Raw genomic sequence first — 25841 nt, forward strand, 5'->3', positions numbered from 1 at the left:
CTGATTCTCATTTAACTCCTTCAAAAGAAGCTTTATCAGAACAAGACGGCACTCTTACCATTTGTTAATCATAAATATCAATGGTGAAAAAGCAATGAGCCACAAGAAAAGAGAGATGTAGACAAGGGTCAGTGCTGAGACATTAGAAAAATCCCATAATTTGTCTGCGTCTTATATTTGGACGCATTCGAAGATTTATAACAAAATATGACAATTCCCTGCAGTCTATTTCTTTCCATTCATCCACGCTTTTAGAGGGAGGACTATCCGTCATACCCCTCGAAATGCTCAGCTCCCCCCGATAAGATAAGCTGCTTCATTGTGAGAGAGAGAGAGAGAGAGAGAGAGAGAGATCATCTTAACAATATAGAGTTGAAATGGCCGTGAACCTCCTACCATGTGATCATGCAGACGATGACTTCATCGACATGGAAGTCAGCTCATACTCGAACTTCCTATGCCATTCTGTTAGCTCCCCTCCGCACAACAGAGAGTTTGAGTTCCAAATGTCTTCCAGCTCTCAAGAAAGAGAGCATACAACTTCCCCAGCTGACGAGCTCTTCTACAAAGGAAAGCTCCTTCCTCTTCACTTTCCCCCACGTTTGCAAATGGTAGAAAAACTCCTGCAAAGCTCCGGCTCTGCTTATGATACAAGAAAATATATCTTTGAAGAATGCTATAGCACTCCATTAAACACTACTGCCCCACCAACACCCACTTCTCATACCCCATTTGAATCCTGCAATATCTCACCCTCAGAATCTTTCCGGGTTGCTAGAGATCAGTTGAGCCTAGATGAGTATATCTCGGACAGTTCAACTGAAGTCAGTGGCTTCATTGGTGAAAACCCAAAGAAGTCTTGGACCAAAAAGCTCAAGCACTCCTTGCTTGGTTTAAAGCAGAAGGCTTCCAGGGTTTATCTCAATTCTATTTTCAGTAAATCTGGTAGTTCACGTGAGCCCTGCACAACGGCTACAAAGGATGCAGATGAAGGATCGATTTCAAAAGCCAAGAAATACATGAATAACTACATAAAAGAGTCGAGCAAAACCCCGTTGGGACAAATTCAGAAGGATAAATGCTCGACATCAAAAAGCATCATAAGGAGCATTGACAAAGACAATGATGCTGAGAATGGCGTCGGTCGCCATAGGAGATTGCTGTCAGTGGTTATCAAACGCCATTCAACAAACAAGTCTTCATCCTCATCTGTCTCTTCTTCATCTTCAAGCTCAAGCAATTCAGATGGGTTCCATGAGTTGCAATTTCTCAAGAGATGCAGCAGCGTAAGTTCAGATATCGAGATATCAATTCAAGGAGCAATTGCTCATTGCAAGGAGTCTCAGCAGCTGTTCCACTCCAGGAAGACTGTTAGTGAAGTTGGGTTTTACTGATTGAGGTCAACTTCCAGGATTGCTGTCCATGAAGATCAAGAAAGAAAGGCAGACCTTTGCGCGGGGGGCGGGGGGGTGGGGGTGGAAACAAGGAGTACGATGTTTTAATTGGTTAATGATGTTCTCTTACCCTTTTTTCCTTTCATAATCTTGATTTTCGCCATGCTCTGATCCAAGAGTAGAACTATGGCTTTTTAGACAATTTAGACCAGAACATCAAGTCGACGTTTTGTGAAAAATTGAAAAAAAATAAAAAGCTCCCTTCCTCAAAATAAGTTGTAAGGAATAAAAATGGATGCTGTTCTTCGTGTAGATTAGAAGCCTTTCACTCAGTTAGAATTTAACTATGGTTTTTTATTTTTTTAAATGCCGGAGAACCTTTCCAAGGTTTTTTTTAAATGCTCTGACCCACCCTTGAGTAAATCTTGGTCCCGTGTACCGCACATTCGGAAGTTTTTTTTACACAGAACTGATTAAATCGCTAGTTTTTCCACTTGGGAGTATGACTCCAAAAGATTATTTATACCCATGAGGTGTTGAACCTTGGATCTTGAAAAAGTGATATCTCAATACTAGAGTCTTCACCACTTGGGCCAATCTAAGTTTGATTGATTGGGAGATTACACATAAAATTTTCTTTTATGCACAAACTGTTTCACCCTTTGATTTTTGAAACATGAGCTGAATATCTTCCACCCAGGTAACAAGTCCACTATTATACTTGCAAACTTCTAACATCTATCTTTTCTGGACCTTTTGCTGCTCCTAAAATGATTCCAGTTCAGGGATCATTGAGACATCACTTTCAATTTTCAGGTATACTGTAAAACTAGAAATCTGGTAGTGAGAGTAGGATTTTATACCCTTGTTTCTTCTGACATGGAAGCTATCCATGTGTAGGCTTAATTCACCTGTCTTATAATGACTCATCAGGAAGTGGATCGGATTTTAACTCTTCGAAAATAAGAGAGACAATCTTCTCAAATTTTTACGAAGTGAAAGCAAAGAATCATTTTCCAAATTGGCAGCTTCTACTGTGATTATGAAGTGAAAAATTGGAAGACAAAAATAAAAAGAAATCCATCTCTTCCACAAGATGACATCGTTTGTATAAACTACATAAAGATGAGTATCATTTTGTTCTACTCAATTATCTATTCACGGAATCAATAATGACTGGAAGCCCGCCCATCTGTCCACCTCTCTAAAGCAACCAAGAGTCAACCCTGCCTCCCTTAAATATGCCAAGTGCTGCCTAATGGCAACACACGTTCCTTTTATAAAGTTATAGAAAGCTGCTGAAAATATGGCAAAGGTGTTAAAATTATTAGACCGCCCATAGATGCACGGGTAAACTAAAGCAACACCAACAAAGATAAGCAAAGGAAAGACCATAACTAATATGAGAGGAAATCTTCAGGTGCAAGCAAACAGCCTTTCAGGTTGCTCTTTTCCCATTCTTTTCATTTACGTGGTGGGTCTGCTCAACCTTAAACTAAGTATACATGTCAGCCAGAGTTTTGACAGGATTAGAGCCAAAGGAAAGCAATAAAAAGGCAAACTTGATGTTGTTGAGCATTATCTACGAGGATTAGGGAAACCCTTTTCTCCACCCAGCTTCCACGTATATCTACAAGGAGAAAGAAGGAAAAGGATACCTAATAACATCAGGTTGTCCTTTTTATTACTTGAGTTTTTAAATTAAGTAATAACCCGAAGAATTGTATCCAAAAGGTTATGGATCAAACTCTGCCTTATATTTGGTTTCGGCACGGAAAATATTTAAGTTAAATGGTGGTTGGTTTCGAAGGAAAACAATGCACATGAGGTGTTCGATAAAATGTTTCTGAAACGCCATGCAAGAATTGTCTTTGCATATCTAATTTCAGGGAGTACGATCTATTTAATCATTTACGCATCTAAATTTAGACGGGGATTGTAACGTTCAAAACTGTCTCTTGATCAGATACGTATTTACAACTTGGATGAAGATTTCGACATTCAACACTAGTCTATATCTCATAGAACTGTTAGCAATGCCTTCAGCTATAGGGAACTGAACATCACAAAGAAAATTATAGGGTTGATTCTTTCGGATTTCATGCATATCTGCAGAGGTCTTTGCCTATCTAAGTGCATGGCCCCAGCTTGGATTCAAAGTTGATTTCAATTCATTTCATCTAATCATTACAACTTTCTCAAATTCTCACACAAAATATAATAAAAAATTCAACTTTTTTAAATTCTAAAACAATAATAATATTAAAAAATAATATTCTAACAATATTTTATTCAACTTTCATCTCAACTCACTATCCAAACCTTACCATAGTGTATGGCCACACTCTTCGTATCAGGAATTGTGCGGTTAACTTGTGTTACTGAGGTGTGCATCTGTGGTTTCTCATCATACTAGTAAGAATATTTTGATCATTTGGAGTTTTGGACCCAAAAAAAGAAAAATAGAATCGTCCAAATGCATAATCGTGCAAAGAAATATAATTGTCATAATAATTGATTCTTGTTCAAGTTCAAAGTTATACTTAAAAGGCATTCATTTTTAAGTACCTTTTGTACTCGTTCAGCGTGCATCTTTTCCATTTATGATCCTACAAACTTCCAGAGACTGTAAGTTGCACACATCAAAGGGCAAAAATCCGATCAACTTCTGAGTTTGAAAAGTCAGAGTGATGCCACGAGTTGGATCCGCTCCTGGCATGCTTCTCCTTCTTTCGCATTGAACGAATCCTCTTGGACCTCACCACATAATAAGTCATAGTGCCGAGAACCCCACCCATTATTACTCCCCCACAGCTGTGACCAAAATTGCTGCCCATTTATGCTTCCTGCCAACCACTATATAAGAGGAGGCCATAAAAGCCACCGAAGTGCACACAGAAGCCAGCCACATCAGCTTGTTAATTACTTCCACTACTCGTTTTTCTGCTTTTGTCTCGCCTCTAACCAATGTAATTTGAACAACCACAACAGCCAAAGACGTAAAAAGGGCAATAGCATTGAAGATGAAGAAAATCTTGAAAGATGCAGTCTTGACCACCACAGCCATTCCATTATCGAGATCTCCACCAGGCACAGTAAAAATAGCTGCAAAGGCAACTGTAGCAAATAGCACAGCCACCACAGTCACTGAGTTGGTGGCATTGTTGATCCCTTCTCGGTGAAGTTTCCTGAGCTCTTTAGAAATATTATGAACATTTTTGTTAGTTTTCCTAGTTTGTTCGAGTTGGATATGAACATCTTTCTTAATTTGAGTCACAGTTTTCCTCAATTCATCCCTTGGTTGGTTCAGTTCATTAGCTCTGAGAGCATTACATCGAGAAAGGCAGTCCCTTATAACTGAGGATTCTTCAGAAAGGGGAAGCTCTTCAGCTATGTCAAGAGCTGTTTTGTGGTCTCTGGTCAGTGCATTAACATTGGTGTCAGGAAGGGATAATAACTCATTCACTATCTGCAAGAAGAAAAGGGAAAATCAATTTAGGACAATCTTTTCACCCTAAATAAGTGTATACTTCAATTTTATATGAAGGAAGATCATTTAATTGAAAACTTGGCATATGTAGAAAACCACACAAAAGTCGGATAATTTTACTCTAACATACAGCTAAAGCTTCAATCGCTTATGTTATTACGAGTGTAGAACATCAAAATCGATTTTGGAGAAAAATAAACATGATAAGGATACAGAAGAAACTAAATATACTAGTTTTCAGGGAGTTGGTGCTAAAATATGAGGAAAACATTGTCAGTGATAGATTTAAGCAGCATGAAACTGTTCTCTTTCAGAATGAATACCAAGATATATACTTCATTTGCTCTGGCAATTGAATAAGCAGCAGGCAGAAATCACAGAGAGATGCTAACTGCAAGTTGGAAAGAGACAATCCAAGCTAGACATATGCAGGGATTAAGTGCAGGCATTCTAACATTGGACAGACTCAAAAGCAATAGAGCATGCACATTGCTGAAAAGGTAAAAGATATAATTTGACATTAATCTGAATTCAAGTCGTTAACTATAATTTATGAGAAATGCCTTAACCACAAAGAAATCCCATAAAAGTAAACCTACAAAGACGTGGCTTGATGTGGTATCTTAGATTGCAAACCTACTTTTATTGTAAAGTAAATCTAACGTGATTGTTGAATCTTGTGGGATTTCCTTGGCATCCCGATGTGATTGTTGTGTTGATAGGAAGGTTGAATCGCTTGATCATGTATTATTCTCAGGGGAGGTTGCATTTCAGCTGTGGCAAAAAGCAGCAAGGGAAGTGGGAATTTCGGTTTTGACACCGAAAACTTGGTGGGGATGTGTTTCCCAGTGGTTTGCGCTGGCAAAGAGGAACTCACAGAGAGGTATGCTCCTTGGTATTTTGCCTTGCCTTATTACCTGGAAGTTATGGCATAGACGATGCCGTGCGCGCATGGAGGGTTGTGTGGTGGCAGTTGATAGTGTCTGGTGGTCTCTAAAATATTGGCTGAAATTTCTGTCCAGTACTTACTTATACAAAGGTGGGCTCCCTTTCTGCTTCGGATGAATGAATTATACAACGGTTAGATCTACCTTTGCAACCCATTAATCACAGAATTTCTAGAGCTGTTTCTTGGAATAAGCCAGCATCGGGTTGTGTAAAACTAAATGTTGATGGTAGTTGCAGAGGAAATCCAGGAACCTGTGGTGGAGGAGGGGTGATTCGGGATAGTGTGGGTACTGTTTTGGGGGGTTTTCAGCTTGTTTTGGTCATGGGACTAATAATGAGGCTGAACTTAGAGCCCTTAAAGAGGGGGTGGCTTTATGTAAATCACTGGGTTATCTTTGTTTGGAGATTGAGTGTGACTCAAAAATTGTGGTGGATTGGGTCCTTGCTGGGAGTTGTTCAGTATGGTACCTTTGGGATTTCTGGGAGGAAGTTTGTCAGGAATTACAGGGCATTAGTTTCTCAATTTGGAATCAATTTCGGGAAGTTAACTAAGCTGCGGATTTTTTGGCACGTCAAGGCGAGGAAGGGGTGACCTGTTTTGAGGGAGAGGCTTCAATGCCTAGTCAATTGAGGGGCATCATTCGTTTGGATAAATTAGGCTTGCCTTATCTTCGCCGTTAAGCCGTTTGGGTTTGTTGTTTTCTGGTTTTGATTTCATTATTGGTTGTTTAGATTTTAATTATGTTTCTTGGTGTTTATTGGATGGCTTGATTGTTACCACGGTTTTTCTCCGCCATAAGTGAGGATGTTTTTAATAAATTGGGAGGAGGTCACTCTTGTACATGTGACCTCTTCTCCTGAAAAAAAAAAAAAAAAAAAAAAAAAAAAAAAAAAAAAAAAAAAAAAAAATTGTATTATATGAAGTCGTGTCAATTTGTGAGTTTACTTTTGTGGGATCTCTTTATGGCTATAACACTTCTCATAATTTATAGCATCCAAGTTTACCAACATTTGAAAGAAGTGGACAATTGAACCTTCCAAAGGATACAGATCTAAACAACAATATGCAGGATAAGCCAAAAAATGGTACCTCTACTCGCTTTTTCCGTGTAGCTACATGTAACGCTGTGTTACCAAATTTATCCGGAAGCATAACAATAGCAGCATCAGCCTCGAGAAGCAATTTCACCACCTCACAGCTCTGCCCTTTTACAGCCATATGCAATGCAGTCTGCCCTTTCTTGTCAGTCCTTCGTGCCAGCTGTGGATCTTTGCTCAGTAATGCTTTTACAATTTCAACATGCCCCTGTCGGGCAGCCAAATGCAATGCATTTTTCCCGTTGGATCTTGATATCTCCAGCAAGCTACAATCTTTTGAAAGTAATTCATTAACTACTTCCGTATGGCCTTTTGTTGCTGCAGATATAAGAGGAGTTGCATTTGACGGACCAATTGTTTTACTGAGACCAGGGTCATGATCTAGGAGCACCTGGACAATGGCTGCAAACGAAAAATCGTCATAAGTGTACTGGCTTTGCAGGGAAAGTGTATCTTCCACAGGTGCTCATTATATTATTCAATTGCTATTGCAGTGTTAAAAAACTTTATGAATCGAGAGATTAAATGGAAACATGTCATCCCGAAGATCAAGAAAAAAATACCACGAGCAAAAGCAATAAAACCATAAATTGAAAAAAATTCTTGAACCCTGCATTCCTTAGTGATGATGATAATCTCTTCATAAAGGTAAAGATATATGTCTAATACTTAATCAACAGTCATAAATCACTACTTCTGTGGCCGCAAACTTTTGTGGTAAGATGTCAATTAGGATTCTCTAGCCTCTAGCGTAAAGTTGACGTATTTAAACCATGTGGTTAATAGATTCTCAAATTTTCTATCTATCATAAGCGCATTTAAAGACTGATAACTGTCGCCAAGAGCCTGAGGGCATGATGGCATATGACCTGGTTCTCAAAAAAAGAAAAAAAAAAAGACCGATGACTGCCAAGAAACCATTTTTCTCAGGAAAAGAATTTTGCAGTCCATCAACTTGTAAGCTCTCGATTGCATGAGTACCTTACATAAACCTTTGTACTGTTTAAAGTATTCAGTATAACGAAACCTTCAAGAGAATAACCTCGTTCACTTTCAGAACTCATCTCATCGAATCATTACAACATTTCAAAATTCACACAAAATAAAATAAGCAATTCAACTTTTTCAAATGTCAAAACAAAAACAACATCTCTTCTTATCTCATCTCTGAAAACAAACGATGCCTTAGATAGTATTTAGCTAGTAATCTTAGATGCATCTCTAAAACAGCCATAACCGACGTGGACTTAATTTTCATTTTCTTACAATTTCTACTGCAGTTGAAACTGAGCCAAACAAAGAAATCGAATTTTTAAAGCATACGATCAAAACAAGATAAACGCTACTTGAATCCATTACCATGGTGTCCTTGACTTGCGGCTATATGCAACGGATCAAACCCAGATCGATTCTTCTTCGTGACAGTCTCCTGACTCGAATACTTCAACAATTCCTTCACAATATCAAGGTAGCCTTTCTCGGCCGCCGTATACAGCGCCGTCTCTCCCAACTCATTCACCTCATTCACAACCGCAGCCCGGACCTCTGCAACCTCAGCGTCAAGATCCGCGCCGCTCAGAGTTCCCGTCATCTGCGAAACGATATCATTGAGTATCTGCTTCGTGGCGGCCAGATCACCACGCTGAGCGGCCAAGTGCAGCTCAGTGTCGTTGTGCCGCCCCGTCACCTGCTTTACGTACTTCTTTTTCCCCGCCTGATCAATCCGCTTACCGGAATTGGAAAGTACTAACGCCGGAGCCGCAGCCGCAGCCGTCGACGAGGGAGATGGCGAAGGTGACGGCTCGGCGAGAGGGTTTTGACTTGGTGGTGGAGTCATCAGTCCCTTCTCTAGATCTCTATCACCTCCTGTCCAAATAAATCAAAGTTCAGTCAATATTAGATAACAATTCAAAATTCCGTACAACTTACTCTAGCTCCGTTCTTTTGTTTTCTGAGATGTAAAAAAAAAAAAAAAAACCAAACAAACTTTGTTTCCACAAGCACTAAGCTTTATCGAGTCGATTTTGCTTATTGAGTGAGCTGAATACAGAGATGGACAGGAGAGAGAGAGAGAGAGAGATTCTCCAACGAACCAAATCGAGCAAGTATCATATGCAACAACAAGGTCCAGCTGGAAAACTGAAGAAAATGAGAGAGAGAGGGTACCTTCTTCGATTGGGGATGCCATGATCTAGCAAGAATCGGAAGAGAAGATGGAAAATCAGGAAGTTCGTTTTAGGAGTTCATGCGAGAGGGGGGGGGGGGGGGGGGGGGGGGGGGGGGAAGAGATACGGCAAGGGATTAGAGCAGACGATAAAAAGCGGACAAAAAAGGGAGAGAGAGCAGAAGGTGCTGAGAAGGTGAGCATCTGCTTTTGCGAACCGAAGACCGGTCCCACTTCATCACACAAACGTCCAATTCCCGGCAGCTGCCGCGAAACTACTTACTTTATTGGAGTCCACCAAACCTGCTCATGTTTTGCAATTCATTTTACAAGTTTTAATATTTATAAATTCTTTAAAATATAAAATTATTTTAAACTTCAACATATTTTAATATTATTTATAATTTATTAATATTATTTAAATAATAAAATAAAATTAATTGAGATGATTTATAAATAATAATAAAATTATTAATTAAAATATAATATAATAAAATAATTTTATCCCACTTCTATATCTAAACTGCCTATCTTAATCACCGGAGACACCTCTCATCACCGGAGATGAGATGGATCAGGAGATTCTCTACCTACCATGCGACTCTCTTTTCAGTTTCCGCGCCAAGTCTTCACTATGCAAGTCCTTCCCCCGAAAGAAAAGGGTGGGAGGGCAATAATGTTTCCTTTTTATTTTTTTAAGAAAGATTGATGTTATTCTAATTTTATTAATATTCCTTATTTTATATTTTTGTAGAGAAATATAAAGTACAAAGAACAAATTTGGGATTTTATAGGGAGCCCCTACAGGCCGGAGGTTGTGTAATTAAAATATTTACACCCTCTAATGGGAGGGTGACACGTTGCAGGTATAGCAAATTTACAATTGATGCAAACCACAAAAAACTAACTACTCCTCTTTCAGAAATGCAATCTCCCTCTCCCCACGATGCGCTCTCACTCTATAAACATAAAAACTAACTTCTCTCTTTAGTCTTCACTCTCTCTCCATTTCAGAAATCATGGTCTACAATCTCTCTTCACTCTCTCTCTTTCTATCTCTCAATTGGAGGTGCGTGCCCTCCATTGCCATCTCTCTCTCTCTCTCTCTCTCTCTCTCCATTAGCACAGATTTGAGATCTATCTCTTGAGATCCCGTATGTAAGTTCCTCTGTTAAATATGAGAGTACTTGATCTTTCAAATACAATTTCTTTTAGTATTCATATCAATATTTTGAAGGATATATGGCAGCCGAATGCGGAATGTTTTTGGCAGAAAGTTACTGTTTTTCTCATATTTCTAAAAACTTGTGAATACGCCAGGGGTTCATGTGAATATAAATAATAATAAATTAATAAAAAATGAGATAAGATGAAATAAAAAATTGTTTATTTTCAGAAATAGTCTTACCGTACAAAACTTAGAAAAACTTTCAGAGTTTTTAATTTAATTCCTGAAAACAAACGAGGACTAAAATGTAAATTGAATTAACCACCATCTAAAAGCAAAGCACGTGAAAAAAAAATAGGAACAATTACAATCTATGTCTAAACTTTGGCAAATCAATTAAATCCAATTTTAATTAGTCCCATGCTAATCTAAGCCAAAAAGAAGATAAACAAAATTTAAGACAAACCTTTGGCACCAACTTTTGCTAGCTAGTCACCAACTAAGTTGCCTTTCCTATATATGTGCTGCGGTGAAAAATATAAAAATTGATGCCGTTTGAATAGTGAGTTTAGATGAGATAAGTTGAGATAAAAGTTGAAAGTCGAATAAAATATTGTTAGAATATTATTTTTTAATATTATTATAGTTTTAAGATTTGAAAATATTGAATTATTTATTATATTGTATGAAAATTTAAAAAAATTGTAACGATGATATGAAATAAAATGAATACTTTTACTATTCAAACAGCTCAAAAGTAATTATATCATCCCAAATCTCTAAAAGCTTTCAAAGTGGAGAGAAGACATGATTGAACTAATGCACCAATTCTGCAAAGTTGGATTCAAATATAACATCATTAAACCCAAGCTGTAAACACTAAACAATATATAGAGCAAACCTTGCTTTAATGCCATTAATTCAGTAAACAATAATGTTTACTTGGAAATTGGTGAATAAAATAGCAAGTTAAATTCCTAAATATTTATATTTATTCCCAAACCCGGTGGATAGACTACTTAAAACACCTATAAGAGCTGGTTTGGATGTTAATAGTATCTCATAATATTTGTGAATAGTAAAAATGATTTGTGAATGATAGTTAAATAGTTTAAGTTAAGATATTTTATTGAGTTTTGAAAAATGAGAAGAAAAAAATATTATAAAGTTAAAAAAAAATTGAATATAATTTTTGTTTTAAAATTTGAAAAAGTTATATTATTTTTTGTGTTTTGTTTGAAAGTTTGAGAAAATTTTAATTGTTAGTAATTATCAAATGAAAATGTTGAAGATTTGTAATTAAAAAGTGTTGTTTGTTTGAGTAATGTTTACAAATGAAATATATGAGAATATTTAAGAATATTTAATAGTAGTTGTGTTCTCAAACAGACACTTAATCTATTTGGCCGTCTGGATTCAGAGTTGGCACGTGGATTCAGAGTTGGATTCATCGCATGCGTTACGAAAATATTTAAGAAAAGTGTTATGTCTATCTAGAGTATAAACTTATAAAATAATGTGACTTGATGTAAAATATTAAACTATTTTATAGTAAAAAGAATTTTAAAATTTAATATTTTACGTCAAATTACATTAATTTAAAATTTTATTTTTATAAAATGTCTATATGTAACAAAACTTTCTCAATCTTTAATACACTGCAAGCACCCGACAAGAAGATCAGGTCGAAGCGGACGAGGCCACGAAGGACCATTCCAATAATAACACCGGAGACCTGAGATTTGTGTGAAAAAAATATCACGTTTTGGCAATTGGGCCACAGTCTACAACAAAACGAGGCTTGGGCTAGGCAAAGTGGCCATTCTTCATTTCTCTATTGAGAGTGAGACTTGAGATATAAGATGATCCATCCAATCGAATAAAATTTGGTTGTTCAGCCCAATGCCCGGTTGCTTAGTTCATTTAGGTTCAGCTTTTACGTGACAGTCAAACATTGCATCACATGATCGCCTCAAGTTACATTTCTTTCATTGTTAAAAGATTAAGGTTAGACATAAGTCTAAATTGTAGAAATTCTGGACAGACCTTTTATTAAAAAGTGAATCCCACAAAAAACAAATTAATTTTTTTAAATATTTTTTCATAGTAAAATTTATGAGTCATAATATGCGATACGATCCGTAAACTCAATAGAAATATGACATGAAATTAGCGGGTTTGAGTTTGATGCTAACGAGTTCTGGTAAAAACGGGTTGACCCGTCAATACACTATTTATAAACAAGTCAATAACGGGTCAACTCACTTCACCCGAAATCAACTCGTTTTGACTGATTTAAATTTTATTTCAAAATTATAATTTTATAATTGTTGAGTTGTAATATTGATATTTCTTAGTATATTTATGTTTTTATTATTGGTAGAAGAGATGTTTGTACGTCATCAACAATTGAGATTGTAATTATGAACCTATACTCATATTTGTTATTATATTGTTTGTAATATTGGTTTTATTATGTTTTAAAATTTGAAAGATATTGATATTTTTTGTTAGTAGGTTGTCTTATATTTTGTAAGATATTGTGGTTACTAATGATTAATATATATTTTAAATTTTATGTGAAATTATATTAATCACGTTAAATGGGTTTTGCGTGTTAGTTCAATTCATTTATATTAAATCAGTTAAAATGAATTGTATCGTGTTGATCTATTTCTAATTAATTATTAAACATAAAATATATCAAAATGGGTGATACGACATAATCTATTATTTAAATGTCGGATTAGGTTTAAAAATTTGACATATTTAATTTAACGAGTCAAGTTTGAATTGACTTATTAATTAAATATTTATTACTTGACAAGACCTAAAAATACAAATTGTCACTCCTATTGAAATCTACCATTTTAAAGACGGGCTGACATTGTATATTTAGAATAAATCATTGTTCTTGTTGAAATAACAAAGGTGAGTTAATTGTCCTCAATACTAGATTGTTCCAGCGTATAGCTAGAAAGGGGGTTATGCATAGTGTAACAGAAGTAATTGACTTTTATTATCAAAAAAAAAAGGAGCAACTGACTTTTTAAGCTGAAATTGGTAGGAGAGTCCACATAAGCAGCGGCGAGTATATGGTACGGTTGGCCTGTTTTTTACAGTGGAATGTATTTTATTTTATCGTTATAATTTTTTTAAATTTTTATATAAAATATAATAAATAATTTAATTTTTTAAATTTTAAAATAATAATAATATTAAAAAATAAATTTTAATAATATTTTATTCATTTTTCAATTTTTATCCAAAATTATCACAGTATCTAAACGTGCTAAAAGGCAAAAGAATAGTTCGCTCCGTCGCTGTCCGGAGTTTTCACTCTCCTTCCCCGTGGGACTTCTAGCCAGTTAATTTCCTTTACCTATCGACTCCATTACCTTGCTATTTCTTCTAGGCTCGCACTTCTATTTAGCATTAAAACAGCTTTGCACGTTCCAATGTCATTCTGCGTATTAACTTACACGTTCTAAGACTGATTACAAGACAGACTGTTATCTAACATCACTAGGAGTTATTATGGCGTTGCTACACAAACCAATTTGGGTAATACCCATATATTCTAACGAAAATTTTGTTTCCCATATCAGAGAAAAAACTATAATATGCAAAATTTGAATTAGAATTGCGGGGCATCCACAGAAAATCCCCTTAAAAAATTGATGTATGCCGCTGGAAGCGACGAGCACACGGTATTCTTTAGTAAAAGGCGAAAGAGTAGTTCGCTTTGTGCTCACCGCACGGCTCCACAGCCTCAACGCATTTCGGAATGCTTCACTATATAGCAGTGGTATTGGTTGGATTTTATTTCCTCGTTTCCGTGTGGGACCAAAAAACTTCAAATTTCAATGTTTCATTTTTCATATCGAGTTGGACTCCATTATATACCATTGGCTTTCCCATCTCCCCCATCTACCACAGCCTCTCCTATATTTCCTCTTTCCCCGCGTAGCTTTCCTCGCTTTCCACTTCTGTCAATTCCAAAATCTGAACATCGATCCATGAACAACACCCATCCATCAATAATCTCGAGTTAGTGAAAAATGGGCCTATAAATAAAAAATCATATTTTCCTTATTGATTTCTTTTTATTAAAAAAAGTTACGTTAACCAAATTTTTATAATCTAGAATTACTCATAATTGTGCATAATCATATGGATTAACAATCTTTCGTTATTATTTGTGCTTCAAGTTCGAGTTATTTGATTAGCCGAACTCACTGTTTTAAACGTGTTGGACTATATAATCAAGGAAATTGAAGGGGATAAACATAACTTGTCTAGATATATTAGGCTCAGCTCATCAAAAAGCCATCATCAGGAGGTAAATAGAAAAATAAAAAAAGGAGACAAGACAAAAAAGAAAAGTATAGTGTCAGAGAAAACAATAGAACTAAGAGGAAAAATGAGAAATGAGAAAGAAAATAAGTTAGATACTCAAAGAAGGAAGTGACATAAAGCTGAACTTTTGACCAGCCACTCACGAGACCTCAATAAAAGGGGGTCTGATTGGATCAAGAAATGGGTCATCATCAACTTTATGACGATAGCTCCAAAGAGATTATTTTTTCCAGGAAAAATAGGTCTTCAACCTCTACTGTAAATATAGAAACGATAAATGACTAAAGATTGTAAAATATTCTTATTATAGTGAATTTGTCCTCCAAACGATCTGTGGACTTAAGTTTTGTGTTGAACCACGTAAATATATGTGTATATTTTTATATTTATTATCATGGATATATATACAGACATCGTATCAATGTAACGAACCGTCACCATGAGATTCAGACGACACTAATTAAGGCCTAGGTCACCACCTTGGGCTGGAAATGACTATTTTTTCTATTCTAGCCTATTGTGCGATTTTGGACTTTAACAGAAATTATTAAATTCATATATTTTTATTATTTTGTATTCGAATTCCGACTTCATATTTCTTCCTCATCTCAATTAAATATTCCATGAGGGTGAGTAGGAATAAGAGAAATGAAATGGAATCGTGATTCAAACAACTCTCTTTAGCAGGCATTTTCCAAGGAAAGGAAAACCGGAGATATATGTATATAGAACCGGCATTCATTGCCCACAAAATCATAATTTTGTCCAATATTCCTTTATAATAATATCTAATTGAGATTTGAATATATATTGCAAATGATTAACATTTTTAGTTTAGTGAGGATTAAATAGTGAGTTGAGATGAAATGAAAGTTAAATAAAATATTATTAGAATATTATTTTTTAATATTATTATTGTATTGAAATTTGAAAAAGTTGAATTGTTTATTATATTTTGTATAAAAATTAAAAAATATATATATTAATTAAATAAGATCAACTCTAAATCTAAACAAATCCTCAAAGATGGTCGCTCTCTTTCTAAAAAAATAAATGAGTTCGGTCTCTCTTAAAGCTGGGACATTGTGTGTCCTTAAAAAAAAAAAAAAAAAAAAAAAACTCTAGATGGAAAAAGAATCACAAGTGATTAATTATGTGGTACAAGTTGCTTCCTTGATAGAGTTGTTTTGCTGAAATATCTATTTTCTTGGGGGTAATTTTCTCAGCACATGCTAATGAGTGACCAAGTCCACTATTATAAGCTATTGTAATTGACCTTTGGAAATTAATTAATGAAAAATAATTTCTTGCACAAGCCTGCTAGGTCTCGAAGTACCATTAATAGTGTGGATGACGTGTTTCACACCACCAACTGTACAGAGGTTTTGCAATCATAGAAAAGGCGGCGCTCCATGCTTTGCGTAAACTCCGATGCAAGTCAATAACAATATAAGTGTTAAAATGTGCATTAAGAGTCTACCTTTTGTTCGTTACCTTTACCGATTTATTTATAGAAGAATGTGGCCTGAGGGCCATTCACCTTGGTCCATGGCCTCTTGTGCTTGTCTCCCATGATTCCCTATTAACCGGAAAATATGTCTCCCATGACACTGGGATCCAATCGAGGATCTTATCCTTGCAAAACCAGGGATGTCTCACCTCGATCTGCGGGACTTTTGTCTAATGGAATCTTAGATGAAGGTCTTTGACAAGCTTTCTAGAACGTATGGGTGGGCTTGGCCCTTTGAGATGGGCTCAAAGCCCAGGGGCCTAAATATCACCTCCAGTTACTCCGCTAATTCCCTTTGAGGCGGCTCATAGGGAATTAATCATTCAAAAACGTTTATTACTTACCCTACTAATCTGTAAGCGTTCACCCGTGCCTTTTCCTTTTTTGGTCGTAGTTTATGCCAATGGACGTCAGATATAATTGTTCATGCTAACTTAATGATTTTAAAAAAGAAGTGTAACTGCCAACGCAACCAACCCTTCAAATTCCCAATAACCTTCGTGATTTCATGTCTCGCACGCTTCACGCACCATTTGCTTTCCGTAACTTATTTGGTTACTTTCCTTTGCCTTTTCGTCTTTCCTCTACCTCTCTGTATTTTTCCATTCTTCTCACTTATATGTTTCTTCTCTTTCTTCGGATTCCCTTACTCCGCTCTGTTTCCCTCTATTTTTCTGCTTGTTTCTTTTTCCAAAATATTTCTCCATGGCTGGTCGTGGTTTCGACAAGATACCCCCCGATCATCAGAAGCCTGAATCTTCTCGCTCCCTTAAACCCACTTCTTTTGATGGGTATTCATGGCATTATGTTCTAAATGTAGAGGACATCGTTGAATTAAGGGAGTTGTTGCGCATCCTCGAGTCAATAGATATGAACATCCTGAAAAAGGGGTGCGTTGATGAAGAGGGTTATGGCATGGACGTAGCCATAACAGTCTATGCCCTAACCAATGGGCTCCGTTTTCCCTTCATCCGCCCAATGCATGATGTCCTTCATTTTCTGAAGTTTGCTTCTGCCCAACTTCACAATAAAGCCTAGCGCGTGCTAATTTGTGCCTGCGTCGTCTTTCATGGCATTTTAGAGCCCCTTCGAGAAAGGTACCCAGACCTCACAACCAAGGAATTCATTTCTTTCTATGGGGTGGTGTCGTTGCTGGAGAATATTTGCAGCTTTTGCGTGCATAGACAACACCTAAAGACCTTTAAAGGATGCTATTCCAACGCCAAACAGTGGACGAGTAAGTTTTTCTTAATTTACGGTAATGGTTGAGAATATCTTGCTAATGAGATGCTAATAAAGGATTACCCTGTTACTACTAATTGGGGGCGTGTCCTATAGGATAAGCATCTGTCACTGGTGATGACTAGTAGCCAGCAAAATAGCGTGAACCTTGTTTGCGATTGGGCGAAGGACCATGACTGCGATGGCTTGTGGTCAGAAGACCTTCTTTCTGTTCTCAGTATTGACTAGTTTTTTACAATGACCAGCCGCACCCATGTGAGGGGCACGAAGCTCAAACTTGTTTCTCCTTCGACAAAGCGGAGTGCTCCCCAGATTGGGGGGGGGGGGCAAAAATGAAGTGCCCTTGCGCTGAGGGGGCAGCGCCTAGGAAGGTTGCTGACTCCTCGGAGAAATTGATGCAGGGGGTGGGCGTTGTTGTTTCTGGTCAGGTTGTGCCTGAGACGTCCCCTGTCAAGACTTCCCCATTAGTAAGCTCGAGTCTTGATGACTTGGGTGCTCTGATGAAACATGTCCTTAAGGACCTTTTGCTGGCTTGTGATCACGGGCTCCCTTCGGGCAATGATTTTGTGGGCGTATCTTTTAACTTCCCCTCAATCCCTGTTGTTGATCACGCGTCTGGTGGTGGGAGTGATTTGAATGATATGTATGTTGCCTTTGCTTTGGGCGTGTCTGGAGAAGGAACACTCAATACCTTTGACCCGATGGTTAATAACGCCATGCGCAAAGTTGAAGGTGGTGTTGCCTGGCTAGGATCTGTCCCCCTTCCTTGCCTGGCATTAACTCAAGTGGCAAGGCTCCATCCGTAGATCAAGAGGGGGTTGTTGAGGCAGGGATGCAGTGTAACGCCCTGTACCCGGAAGGGTCGGAGAATTACTACATGTCACTTACCAACCTGTCTCTCCAAGCACCTAAAACCCTAAGGATTTCATAAATAGCACACAATATCATATTATCCAAATAACCACAATACAAACTCCATAAGTCATCATTACAAAATAACATAAACCAAATGGGTCCAAAATTTTTCCATAATCTCAACGAAACAGAACGATACATCTTTAAATCTCAATAGGTCCAAATGACTCAAAGTACTTCAATTTCTCAAGTTATACCCTTTTTCTAATAATGGAACTCGACCTTCTATCCATATCTAGACAAGCTCCAATCTCTAATCCTGACCCCCAGCTAGGCAATCAATGTCATCTGAAAATATAAGAAGATAAGGGGGTGAGTTATGCACAACTTAGTAAGCAAAAAACATATACTAATATGTAAACATGAGCCAATTTTAGAAAGTTTGGTATGCAGAAATAAATCATTTCATTTTTATATGCACATCTCAAAACGTATTGTCAGGAAAAATCAGAGCGACTTTTAAAATCTTTTCATACTCATAAACCAATTTCATATTCAAAAACCGCTTTGACATAACGTAACTGCACATCTTCTTCTTATTATATCATATCATGTCATATACCATGTTTAACCCCCGTAGTAGGGTTGTGCTATCCCCGGTGGCCAAACCAGGCAGTATCATGTTGTGAAACTTTCCATTTTTCAATCTCGGAGTCCCGAGTGTGCACACAGGAAAGAACACATATAAGACCATTTTGTTTCCAAAGTGGGTGCACTCATATCATATCATGTTGGTACCAAACATATCACGTGAACCAATATCATCATATCAGAACCATATTCAAAATCAAAATAAAACAGATAAGTATGCCAAAAGTTTTTCATATCCATATCATATCAAACCACGTGTTGAACATATTCATATCATTTCCATTTAATCATAAACAAACCAAATCATTTTTATATCATATGTACAAAAATTTACAGATATTGTATTTGCTCTTTTGCACTTTTCAAAAACATGTCAAATATTACTCATGTCTACACAATTCATGACAAAAGTATTTATTTTCTCTTTCATACATATCTCATGAGTGAATGCAAAACATATATTGAGATTGTTTTTCACCTTTCCTTTTTAAAATAAAATGCGCATTTTTACAAACCAACCTCAGTTCATTTCTTTTTATACAAATCTAGCATAGGAACTCCGCTTACCTGGGCTTCTTAGTTTTTCAAAAATTTTCTCAAAAGTGCCGAACAAATATTAATCTTCACCTATAAGATAATCACGTAAATTTTCATAAATTCCAATCAATCTCGTATTTCGATATTCAAGCCTAAAACTTTTAAAATAATCCATTTCTAATTCCTCAGACCCAAAATTCTCATTGTTCCTGAATTACCAACATCCCTTTCTGGACTCATCAATATCCAACATAATAACTCCGACTAAAATATCAAATTCCAACTTATTTACAATTGAGATCTTACTATAATTTATAAAACTAAATAACATAACTATATCAAAGTCATTATAAGTAGATGATCGTACTTTTGTTTAAATCAAAAATATTCTTTTAAAATGATTTAAAATAAGATTCGCACTTACCGATCACTTCAAAAATTCATCTGTATTTTCATAAAAAAATATTTCGTTAAAATATCAGTCTCTTACAAAAACTAACTTAACAAAATCATTTCTGTAAACATGAAAAATTTTAGAGTTTATAAATATTTAATAAGGGTTTAAAACACAATAATGCAACTTGTAACTCAAAGGTAATAATGTAATTTTATTTATTCTTAGACCGACTATGCAATAGCTTTTGTATTTCTTCATCATTTGAAAACGTGATCCAAGTGCATAACAGTAATAACTGCTATTCTATTAGGTTACAGGCTTACCTATATATATATATATATATATGTATATACAACTCTTTAAGTCAACAATATGAAACATAAGGGAAAAGAAGTGCAGCGGCGATGACTCCCAACTAAACCGAGAGTATGCGTGGAAGGGCAAGACGCGACGGCTGGCTGGAGGAGCTACGGTGGTGTGACTGGAGTGCAACGGAGGCGTACGGTGGCGAGGCTACCTGCGCTAGGCGGCGAGAGCACGAGGGAGACATGGTGAGAGAACGAGGGAGAGACCGAGAGAGAAAACTAGCCAACGGAAGTGGTGTGAGCTTACTGGGGACTGAGGCGGCGAGCAGCGGACTGGGGTGATGGGGAGCCCTCGCCGGCAGTTTCTGTGGGGGGTCACCACGCGGATGAGCTTTCGGTGGAGGGTGAAGGTGGCAGCTTAAGGTGGCCGAAAGGTGCTCTGTTTTTGGATAACAAAAACAGGGGATTTCAGTCCTGCAAACAAAGGCTACGGGGCATTGGGCGGCAGTTTCATGTGGCTGGGCACGGTGGTGAGGTCCGGACAGAGGTTCACTGTGGAGCGTGGATGAAATGGTGCGGCAGCAACAGGTGGTACTGTGGGTGATAAAAGCTGTGGTTGTCGACAAAAGTCCTTGCTAGCATAGGAGAGGAGATCTCGGTTTGGCCTTCTGTGAAGAGGAGAACGAGCGGCACTTAGTCTAGGGTTGAAGTTGCTTAACATATATATAGACTAAAAGTAGAAAACAGATCAAACCTAAATAAAAGAGTAGAAGGAACTTGCATGGAACTGGAAAAAAGAGAAAATGATGTGAACCTGTGAACCCGTGCAACGGATTGCATGAACCCGTGCGACGTATTCTGAGAATGTTTTCCATGTGCATGGTCTGGTAGTGGCTGGGTCTTACACGCAGAGTGGAGATTGTGTTGGCGGGCAAGCAGATCCACCTCAAGACAAGCTCGTTAGTGAGATGCTTGGCACTTGTGTTGAAAGTGACCTGCCTGTTCCTATACCAGAGGTGGCAGCAACTTCGAACCTTATTTTGGGGCGCCCAACATAGGCTGAGGCTAGTTTAACAAAAGATGATGCCCGAGAGAAGGATACAAGCCCTCGTACTTTTTTGCCTCCTTCAGAGGCGGTTGTAGAGATGACCGGGCACCTGAGGAGGATGTTGGCTCCCTCTTTTTCCCTTTGTTTTATTTGTTTGTGTTTGCTTTCTTTGGCATGTATTAGATCGTAACTTCATCATGTTTGTGCAGAACATAAGAGCCTTAGCGTCTTGAATTGTGGAGGGTAGGACTAGCTTGGAGGAGGAAGTTCGCGAGAGACGAAAGTTTTCCTTTTTTACCAAGCAAGAAAAAAACCAACTTAAGGATGAGAGAGACCACTTACGATGTTGCCTGGAACAGGCTTATGGTCAAGTCCAATCCTTGAAGGCTGACCTTGACTCTCTCTGCGATGAGTTGTCCAGCCTTCAATTCGAACTTCTCCGTGTTGAAAGTCTCCATGCTTGGGATAGCTTTGCTCTGCATGCAGCTGAGCCGGAGAGGGCTACCACTCGAGCTGAGGTTCGGCACCTTTTGGAGGTGTTGGACTCCTCCGAACTCTCCCGGGTTGATGTTGAGAGGAAGTCACAGGAGGCAGCTGCTGCTTTGGCCTCCTTTGAAGAGGAGCGCGAGAGGGTGGCCAAGGAGTTGGCCCAAAAGAAGTTGGCATTCTGGAAGGAGCGTCATGAGAAAGATACCAAGACCAGCAACCTGCAAGGTGTGTTGGTTCAAGCAGAGGTGGCTTTTGACCAGTACAAAAAGGATTGCGTGGAGATTGATGCCCGTCAAGACCGCCAAGTTGATATTATGGCCAGGTTGGCTAGAGAGTCGAGTGAGCTGCAGGAGGTCCGTGGAAGATTGGAGTCTCAATTGACTGCTGTTAACAACGAAATTGTATGATTGCATCCTCAGCTAGTAGCCGCCCAGAGATAGAGCTTTTGGATATGGATATGGCGCAGGATTGGTGCGCCTGAAGATGCACCTACTGGCCAACCCTCAGACCGAACTGAGGAGTCTAAACTTGGAAACCTTCTTGCTTGATACTGCCACCTGCCAACATGCAGATTCTATGGGTCGAGACATAATGCCAAATGCCTTTCCTTGCCCTCCGCCCCAATAGTGACAAATTTATCCTAATGTATATTTGACTTGTTTAATTGTTGGGCCCCCTGTTTTTGGGCATTTGCACCTTCTGCACTTTCTCCGAACATGTTGATGTATTGATTCATACTGCTTGGTTCATGTTTATGCTTTTGAAATTTGAAAATGTTGAATTATTATTTATTATATTTTGTATAAAAATTTTAAAAAATTATATAAAATGAATTGAAATTAACTTTAAATTCAAACAGGATCTTAGAGATTGTCGATTTCTTTCACAAAAAATAAATGAGTTCGATCTCCCTTAAAGTTGGGACCCTGTGTGTCCTTAAAAATAATAAAAAAAAAGAAAAGAAAAAGAAAAGAAAAAAACTCTAGATCGAAAGAGAACCACAAGTGATTAATTATGTGGTACAAGCTGTTTTCTTGGAGTAATTTTCTCAGCATATGCTAATAAGTGACAAGTCCCCTATTATAAGCTGTTGTAATTGTCCTTTGGAAATTAATTAATGAAAAATGATTTATTGCACAAGCCTACCAGGTCTCGAAGTACCTTTAATAAGTTGTTGTGGACCACTTCTAGTTGTCCTTGTCCAATTTAATCAGTGAGAATAGTTTGTGCTTTGCAGCGCAAGGACTGATGCAAAAGTTCTACCAAAGAGAAAATATATTTTTATTTTTATTTTTACTTTTTACGTGGGTCTTATTTTTTTAAAATCGGTACTTGAGTTAGGTTTGTTTAGATAATAAGATAATATGAAATAATTTTAAATAAAAATAAAATAAAATATTATTATAATATTATTTTTTAATATTATTATTTTGAGATTTAAATAAGTTGAATTATTTATTATATTTTATGAAAATTTGAGAAAATTATAATGATGATGAGATGAAACTGTTTCTATATCTAAACAGACCTTAATTATCCTAAGGTCTCGTTTGGTTGTTAAACTCATATGAGTTCAACTCAATTCAGTTTAATTTTAAGTTAAGTCTAATATCCAAACACCCAACTCTCAAATTACTAAACTCACCTCAACTCAAAACTTCTTTACATATAGGACGCACAATCTTTTTTAACTTCTCATAAATATATTTAAACTTATCTTAATATCTAAATATATTTAAACTCATTTTAAATAGATCTCATAAAATTTATTCTACCATCTCAATTCATTACTATTAATAAATAACTCAATTCACCTAAAAATCCGACCTAAATCTATATAAATTATTTTCTCTGTCAACATATCAGCACCCTTGAAGTTGTCAAATTCATTAGCTTATTAATTTGGTTTTCAAAATCATTAAAATGACCAAGGCCCTCCGGATGGATAATAATAACTAACCCTTTTTAAAAGTGTACTCTCTATCTGATTACACAAACCAAATGCAAAGTACATTTTTGTTACGCGATAAGATCACTTTGCCACCATTCACCTAATGAATTTATTATACATCAATTATTATTTATTCTTATATTTTATATTTATAAATTTTTTATAATATAATTTTTTTATAGGATATAGAGATATTTTTTTATAAAATATAAAATATAAGATAATAAATAGTGATTGAGAAGAATTTATTTTTGCACTTATATACATGCATGCATTCGAAAAGGAAGAATGTTACGTCAAGCCGGATTTTACAGGAGAAAAGTATGGATTTAAATAGTCAATTAATAAACAGTGCCAGCATTGTCAGTGGTCACGCTCATACATTTATCATTTTCCAATGAAAATACAGAGTTAAAATTAAGAGTTTTCTTACTTATAAATAAATTTACGTATCAATCTGCATATTAATGTTGTTATTTTTATATTTTAAATTTAAATTAGTACTGTTTTCAATAAAATTTATTTTCTGACCAATCATATTGAATGAGTGTACGTATTAGTGTACAGAATCGCTTACAATTAAATTTTTCCTAAAATTAATAGACGACAAAATGACTTGTGATTAAAATAATACAAACAAATTACATAAAATTGAACTTATAGATGGATATAGTTTTGGAAGAGAAAAAATATTTATAACAGTAAATTATATAATTGTCGTAAATAAAATATAAAATTTATATGAAAAAAAATTAATTTTTTAATAATAAATCTTTTTTTTTTAAATAATTAGGGTACAGTACGTACGTAGAATTACTCGAGGGTTGCTTTTGATTGGGCGCCGGATCGATCAAGCTCACAGCTTGTTCGTCTATTTGAAGAACTCTGATATCCTTGTCAGTTCTGATCGAATAAAACTGAATTATTACTGAACATTATTTTAGTGTATCTTCGTTGAGCTTGCAGCCAATCAAAGACTGATTAATTCAGCAGTGGGATAGCCTGAGAGGCATGCAGCCTGTCTATATGGAGAATGGAGCCATGGATATTGTTAATCGCTTTAATTGGTCCTTGACGCCTGCATTCGATAACCATTATTGAGCCACAGCGGTGCGAGATTCACACATACGGCAGAAGGAGAGTACTACTGGATCTGTCTCGCCCCGATACATGCATGACTCTATTGTGAAGCCATGTTGAAACTTGTTGTGCAGAGTAATGTTTAAACAAAACCTAACTCCGCCACTGATTAGCCTTGCAGTTAGATCTCCCTAGCTACGTATTCGGGGAAAAAGAAACGAAGGGTCAAAAAAGAAAAGAAAATAAAAGAGAAGAGAAAGGAAAATTCCTAATCCAACAATTCTTCTAAACCTCAGCTATGTTTAGGCATTGAATGTGCAGATCGGTAATGGCCCAGATGTGTGCGTGTATACAAAACTGGAATAAGATAATGATGATCATCATTCGTAAAATGACATGTATAATGATGGAAAGAATTCGTGCTGTCATGATCTGGAGTGGGATGAAGCCACCGGATAATTAACATCACCTTCACATTCTTAATTTATAAAGGCAAAAATCATTCGGATGCATGCCTTAGATGCCTAGGCTTGGGATTTGCATTGCCGTGGTGAATTCTTAACTAACTTGAGTTCTGCTTAATTTGTTAATAGGCCAACTAACAATATTGAATATTAATGCCGACAAGACCAATATGTTACAGGTATAGGTGCTTTTAATAATGAGCATTAATTGTGTACCAGAAATAATATTGACCCTTGCGTTCTGCACCTTTCAAAGGAGCGAAGGATTTAACCAGTCAGGGAGTAGGCCGGAATCCAAGCATATTTATTATAATGTGATGGGAGCTAGGAACTTGTGGGCATGCAGTGGCACTAAACTGCATGATGTGTGTGACATTCTACACGAAAAACGAATTTTGTAATTAATTTATTATGATTAAAAAATTATTTGTAATTAATTTTAATTATAAATAATTATTTTATTAGAATTAATTAATCATAAACAAACAGTTTTTTTATAGTGACACTAAAATAATTTTCATTTTTGACATTAGCATCATATGAGTAAAACTTTAAATTTTAAATTTTTGAAAGATGATTATTATCTTTTATGTGCATATTTTGTTCGAAAATTTTGAAAAGTGATTGATGTTCTTTTTGACATATGCATAAGATAGATGATTTTATTTAAAAATTTTGAAAAGTAAATAAT

The 25841-nt window shown here is 36.5% G+C and overlaps 2 protein-coding genes and 1 non-coding gene across 3 annotated transcripts; 1 reads left to right on the forward strand and 2 right to left on the reverse strand.

Moving 5' to 3' along the window:
- Window positions 1-51: 51 nt before the first annotated feature.
- On the forward strand, window positions 52-1437 carry LOC121246337 (probable membrane-associated kinase regulator 4). Its single transcript, XM_041144458.1, has one exon. The coding sequence runs from the start codon at window positions 378-380 to the stop codon at window positions 1392-1394; it is 1017 nt and encodes a 338-aa protein (XP_041000392.1). The 5' UTR covers window positions 52-377; the 3' UTR covers window positions 1395-1437.
- A 2444-nt stretch (window positions 1438-3881) lies between these two features.
- On the reverse strand, window positions 3882-9273 carry LOC121246336 (ankyrin repeat-containing protein ITN1-like). The gene is given in 5 exon segments (XM_041144457.1): window positions 3882-4206; window positions 4209-4863; window positions 6923-7332; window positions 8290-8796; window positions 9097-9273. Coding segments are annotated over 5 exon segments (1764 nt in total). The 5' UTR covers window positions 9119-9273; the 3' UTR covers window positions 3882-4036.
- Window positions 9274-13910: 4637 nt separating this feature from the next.
- On the reverse strand, window positions 13911-14026 carry LOC121247943. Its single transcript, XR_005937344.1, has one exon. It is a non-coding gene; the product is annotated as a U5 spliceosomal RNA (small nuclear RNA).
- Window positions 14027-25841: the final 11815 nt, after the last annotated feature.

This window comes from Juglans microcarpa x Juglans regia, chromosome 1S (genome assembly GCF_004785595.1).
Source record: "Juglans microcarpa x Juglans regia isolate MS1-56 chromosome 1S, Jm3101_v1.0, whole genome shotgun sequence".
In the NCBI taxonomy this organism is placed as follows: Eukaryota; Viridiplantae; Streptophyta; class Magnoliopsida; order Fagales; family Juglandaceae; genus Juglans; species Juglans microcarpa x Juglans regia.